The sequence below is a fragment of the Haliaeetus leucocephalus genome, unplaced genomic scaffold (genome assembly GCF_000737465.1).
Source record: "Haliaeetus leucocephalus isolate CR32 unplaced genomic scaffold, Haliaeetus_leucocephalus-4.0 Scaffold206, whole genome shotgun sequence".
NCBI classification, from domain to species: Eukaryota; Metazoa; Chordata; class Aves; order Accipitriformes; family Accipitridae; genus Haliaeetus; species Haliaeetus leucocephalus.
In genome coordinates this window covers 12,542,223-12,548,222 of record NW_010972642.1, presented here as the reverse complement: position 1 = coordinate 12,548,222, position 6,000 = coordinate 12,542,223, and the positions used below count along the sequence as shown (strand labels likewise).

Genomic DNA, 6,000 nt, shown 5'->3' with positions numbered 1-6,000 from the left:
ATTTTTTTTAAATTTTATTTTTTTTTTTTTTTTTTTTTTTTTTTAAACCCCCCCCCCCCCCGACTTGGGCTAAGCTCCCATCACCGAAAGGTATATTTTAAAGTGGAAATAGTTACTTGCATGTAACACACTAGTGTGGCACAACAAAGTTTTAATTTGCTGTGATTCAAGGACTACCCCATGCCTTCTAGCAGGGTTTTATTTCGATTAGTGACACTGAGGTGAAAGGCTTGTGCTCTCTGTTAGTGACCTTTATGTGGCTACCACTCGTAAAGGCAGAGGCGTAGCTGTCCTTTGCAGCCTTGCTGGGCAGCACTGAGCGGAGGTTGTTCTTGGAAAACCTCTGCCTTCAGAGTGGCAAAGGGTTTGAAAATGCTCTTACGCTCCGGGTCACTAAAGGAGCTGTGCTCACCTCAGTATTGGAGACAATGTGGTGTCGGACCAGCTCCAGCAACTTCCACGAACCCTGCCAAAGCAGAAAAGAGGCTGTTTTAGCCCAAAACGAGTCGCACAAACCCAACCTGGCCTGTTGAGAGGACATGGCGATGAGAACGGCGTCAGTGGCTGGTGCACCAGAAACCTCTGGGTCAGTGGTGGTGCTCGGCTGGTGACGTGCACCCTGTCACTCCATGCCCTCACCCCTACATCACCTTTTATTTCGACACGGGCCTTTCACAGCTCGCGTGTGTGTTGGGAGAGGCAGGAGGCGGCCAGGGGACAGGGTACCAATATCCACCTCGTGGGACCCCCCAGCAGTGTCTCCCAGTCACTCTACTCTGGGATCTGCTCCCCTTGGCTGTTCCCGCCAAGGGTGACATCTCCCAGGAGAGGGTTTGGGGCTTTGCCATGTGGCTGTCTGGGCTGTGCTGTCCGGGCAAGAGCAAGGAACCTGCATGGCCTGGTGTAGGGGGATTGTCATCCTTTTATATGACGCGAGACCCCAAATCCTGTTCCTTTCTAGGTGTCATCTTGATCTTTAATTTTAGAGATGGCTTAACCCTTATCATAGGGGCTTAGCTTAGATGAACACTGGACAATGTATGTATGCATCTGCTATATATTTACATATATATCTACTATCTGAGAAAGATTTGTGTTATAGAAAGACTGTACCTCTGCAGAAAGCAGGTAATCCAGAGCCTCAGCTTTCATATTACTCAAAGCCTCATTACTTGGAACAAAGACTGTGTAAGACCTGTGGTCCTGCTGTAAATCCATTCCCAGGCCAGTTTTCTGTTTTGGTTTAAAAATAAAAGTGAAATTACATATTAATATTGAAGAACATCTGAAAATAGCTTTATGGAATTGCTTTTCTGGATTCTTACCTCTATCAGAGATGTAAATTGGCTGTATCTTCTATTATCTTGAAGGACTGACATTATGGTTTCCTGAAATAAGATGAAAGTAAGACTTATTTTAGTTGGGAACATGGGATAAAAGCCATTTCTTATAAGACACTTTTTGAATTACTATATGACTCTCGGTTATTACAGATTGAATACATTTGGGTTTCCTTATTGTTTGGGTGGCTGGTGGTGTCTGGAAATGGCTGAGATGGTAGTACTCTTGTCCTGGTGCTGTACTGGCTTATAGTTAGTTTGTCATTGTCCTGAAATACTATGTAGTCACAGAACATACAGTGTATGTATGAGGAAAGCGTTATTATCACTCCATTCCTAATGAGAAAGGGCAGAGAAATAAAATATTTGCAAAAACACCATACAAAGAAGTGAAGTCTCAAGGAGTTACCCTAAGCAGGGCGCCAAAACCCACAAAACATCCAAAATTATCAGTTTTTATAATATTAATCTTTTGGGGGCGCGGATTGCTGCTTTGAATACAAGTCTTGCCTGATATCTGTCCAGATGTCCCTCCATTTTAGTATGTTTTTCTGGAATTCAGTGAGAGGCATTGATCATGACTGCCAGTTTCCCAAAGAACCACTCAAATGGAGTGAGTACGACCAAATCCTCCACGGAGCAGCTTGGCAGAAGAGCAAATGTCTGTTTGCTGTGGAAACTGTGTCATTACCTTTCACTTTGAATGTTGCTTCTCTGAGTTGATGGACAATGGCTCAGGAGAGTTTGTCTAGCTGCTGTCAGTCATCCTCCTTTGCATTCAATTAATGCAAAACTATTTTAAAAGAGTCTGACACTGCATGTATATAGCTTACAGCTCACCTCTTTGCTGCTTTCAAATGTTGGCTCCACGTTGTCCATGGCTTTGTCAATAATGTGCAAAATCCCATTGGAAGCAATAATATTTCCCTGCAAAAGTTTTCCTTTACTCCTTCCTCCTTGGATTCTAATTCTTAATTGATTATCCTGAAAGAAGCCAGGCAACAGATAGTCAGTTCTTTATTACGGAATGACAACAGAGTGAGTATGCCTACTGAAAAAGTCTAACATCCCTTTCCATCGCCAACACCTGGGCCATTTAAATCTAGGGAGGCTAAAGGTTGCTTCCAATGCTTATCAAGGAAATGGAAAAAATTCCTTTGACTTTGGATCAAGACCATGTTATTTTGTTCCAGGGCAGCAAATTTCAGAAGAGAAGCAGGGACAGACCCTATGGGGAGAGCAGTTTACCCAGAAGAGCTCTGATGACTGCTAGTAGTAAAAGCCTGCCAGGAAACGATTTAAAATGTGATTGTACCGAAAGGGTCAACTCCCTTAATGGTAAGGGACTACAACCCATTTCCTTATATTACATGTATATTTAAAACAAAAAAATGTTGCTGATGCTGCACTGTACTGAAGCCTGCAGGAAACTAACAGGCTTCAGACAGCAATGATATTTTCCTGTTACAAATGGAGTGCGTACTCGTTAAAGAAATAAAATAAATCTCTTTTCTCAGATGCCACTGATCTACTGCAAAACATGAGAAGTACTTGAATTTCAGCCTTCACGTAGGCCCAAGTCATTAAGAGACATTTAATGGACAACGAACAATAATTCTAGATTATAAAATCTAGTATAACAGCTGTAGAGAACAAATTTTTTAAACTGTGGGATCAGACTACCCTGATGTTTACTGACATCAAATAAGCTGGGCTAGTGACGAACTCCATATTTTTCATGATAAATTGCCATGTGCATTTTATTTATGCTGAAAAATTCTATTATTTGCTGCATCATTCAAAGGATGCTGATGCTCAGGGGGAGGTGGGATCTGCAGTGCAGTCGGTGTTTGCTCTGTGTGAGCAGTACACACAGGTTTCCAGTCTAAGCTCTGGGCTTTACCCTCCCCATGCTCCCTCTTCCTTCAGCTAGGCTCTCTTAATGCCCCCCCCCAGCTCTTTTGGTCATGGCTGCAGATTTAAGATAACTTAATTTTAGCAAACATTTTTAGAGCGGTCTGTGTTAGACTGCTGTGTCACGCAGCGGTGATGCATCTCTAAAAGTAATTTTTGTTTTCACTGATTTTAGTGGGAACTTTGATGGTGGTGAGGTTTCAAGTTTCACTTGAACTCCTTGTAATGCATGGCCACAGCTGTGGGTTTTCATAATCCAGCAGCTGTCTGCAACCTGGTGTCTCGCTGCAGAACGACCTTTCATACTGCTTGTTGAGTGAACAGAGAGTTAGTATTCTTGCTGAAGTAGGCTGGAGGGCTACTTACCTCTTCTCCCTTTGATATCTCTCCTGATTTGCCGGTCAAAGTATATATTACATTAGTATTATTCAAGCTACTGGTATTCAACTGACCAGCAATTACATGGAGTTTCACAAAGTACTGTGCTTTCTGTTTATTATTCAGAAGATCCTTTATCTAGAAGAGCAGAAGAACAGAGATTTATTTCAATACAGGCTTCATCTAAATATAATCTCATGGTGAATGCTTTTTTTTCCCTCCAGCTGTTACATTCTGAAATGACACATTTTTTTCTGAAGTGAGGTGATAGAGTCTGAACGAAATGGATGTGTCTCTTGGTTTCAGTTCAGGTCAGAAAATACCCTTATGTCCCTGCATGAGCAGTAAGTGTCTCTAGAGTTGTCCTGACTTCAGGGGAAGGTACTGGGTGCTGACCAATTGCATATCAGGTCATTTTTTTTTTCTTTAAACTAAAAACAGTATTTTTTTTAATCACCCTTACATAAAAGGCAACCTGTAGGCTTCCCTGCTGAAAATTTGGATTTTAATTCAGACCCTGTCTCAACCAAGAGAAAAAACCTCAAGTATAGCCATGTAAGATAATCCAAAACTTACTAGAAGCATGGTTGCATTCTACCCTGACTCACCAAATTGTTTTGGTTTTCTTTCAAGTAGGAAGAACACAATCTCTGGCCCCTAGATTGAAATGTATCCAGAAGTGTACTAGAGCAAAAAGTTCTTCTGAATCTGTTGTATCAAAACACTTTTAACACAGAGATTTCTAAAGGAGCTAAATCCCCCCAATTTAAAACCCTCTCTGTTGTTTACTTACATTTGTACCTTTGAGCCCCTTGTTTGTTGGTACAAGCATGGTAAATGGTCCCAGAGTACTCAGTGGCCATTCATAGACGTTTTCTTATAAGGAGAGAGGTGGGGGGAAAAAAAGTTTAAATGTGTATTGAAAAGCTCATTGGAGGAAGGGACTGTGTGATCTGTGCCAGGTATGCAAAGGCAGAATAAGAAAGAACACTCTCTGTGATTATTAAATGTTAATTTAGGATTCTAAACTGCAAGTTGTTGAAAGATGAGAGGCAGAGATGAGATGTGAAATCCAGGTGCTGCTGCATATTTGACACAGGATGAGGCAAAACATTCAGAATGCTTCTGGCACCCCGGATTCCATGGCACGCAGACCAGGGTGATGGACGTGAAAGTACCGTTTCTTTGGAGATGTGTCTTTACAGGAAGATAGCCCTCTGCTTTAAATCAATTCGGTCTTCATGGGGTGAGGGATATGCTGCTGATAACCTGCTGGTAGTGCAAGTATCAGCAAATACATAGCTGGTAATAAAAGCTGATGCACTGAAAGTTAAAGTTCATTTGCTACCCAGGTGGTATTTCTGTTTCTAAGACAGCAGGATGAGACCACTGATTCTGCAGCTGAAGGCATTAAATATTTCTTATATTCAGGTCTTTTTCCAGAAGTTTAAAATCAGAACTGAAAAAATCTTTACGGTCATTATACGTATGTTGTACCAGAGAATATATCTCAAAATTAATATGCTGTCTTACAAACCAATGTGGAGTATTCTGATGTATGTTCTTAGCTTTTGAAGACATTAACGTGGAGTGAATGTATTGTAAGATAGCCTGTGTGGTTAATGTGTCTTTGTAGCTTCTAACTAGTAAATCAAATGGCACGTTTATGTCCAAAACTTAACCAAAGAACATAAAATCTGGATTGTTATTAACAAATGGTGGAGCTCAGCACATTGGGTACTTTTCAGACTGTGCTGGGGATTTCAGTCTCCAGTGCTGAATATGAAGGTCACTGCCAGGTTTTGTCCTTGGCCGGTTATGGGGTATTCTTATTCCATTCTGGTCAGGAATTTAGGATCTTTATTTTAATTGCTGTGGTCAGTGAAAATGACTGAACAAATTATATTAAACAGGAGGAAATTTTTCATATTTATAAATCTAACTGAAAGATCCAGCTTGATTCTAGTAGTGTTTGTTTATAGCTCAAATAGCTGGCCATGTAACAGAGGATGATGAAAATGGTTGTGCTATTCTCTTCACAAGGTGACTGCAATAACTACGCAAGGCTGGAAGCTGTGAGCCCTGCCAGGGGCTCCAGCTCACCTCTGCAGACAGTTTAGAAATGTGGAGAACCCCAACTATGGCCGAGGTGCCCTGGTGGGGGGTCCTGAGGGTGATGGAGGCCGTGGATGGGATTAGTCTCTTCCCCTTGCCTCTCTCCTCATTCCTGGTGAAAGCACGGCCACTGCTGCTGGCTGGGGACTGGGGAAAAGAGACCCAGCTGGGAATCCTGATGTTTTCGGTGGACTTCTGTGCATCATTCTAGATCAAATCTCAATTATCCAAATCCATGGGGGCAGGGAGGGAG

General features: G+C 41.9%; 1 protein-coding gene across 1 annotated transcript in view; it reads right to left on the bottom strand.

Moving 5' to 3' along the window:
• STAB2 (stabilin 2) overlaps nt 1–6,000 on the bottom strand; it is an 87,319-nt gene that overhangs the window by 57,735 nt on the left and 23,584 nt on the right. Inside the window, exons 11-16 of the mRNA XM_010566362.1 lie at nt 4,426–4,508; nt 3,621–3,770; nt 2,181–2,324; nt 1,326–1,388; nt 1,114–1,233; nt 413–466 (exon numbers count right to left, since the gene is read on the bottom strand). Coding sequence (XP_010564664.1) covers nt 413–466; nt 1,114–1,233; nt 1,326–1,388; nt 2,181–2,324; nt 3,621–3,770; nt 4,426–4,508 — 614 coding nt within the window. The remainder of the gene's footprint in view (nt 1–412; nt 467–1,113; nt 1,234–1,325; nt 1,389–2,180; nt 2,325–3,620; nt 3,771–4,425; nt 4,509–6,000) is intronic.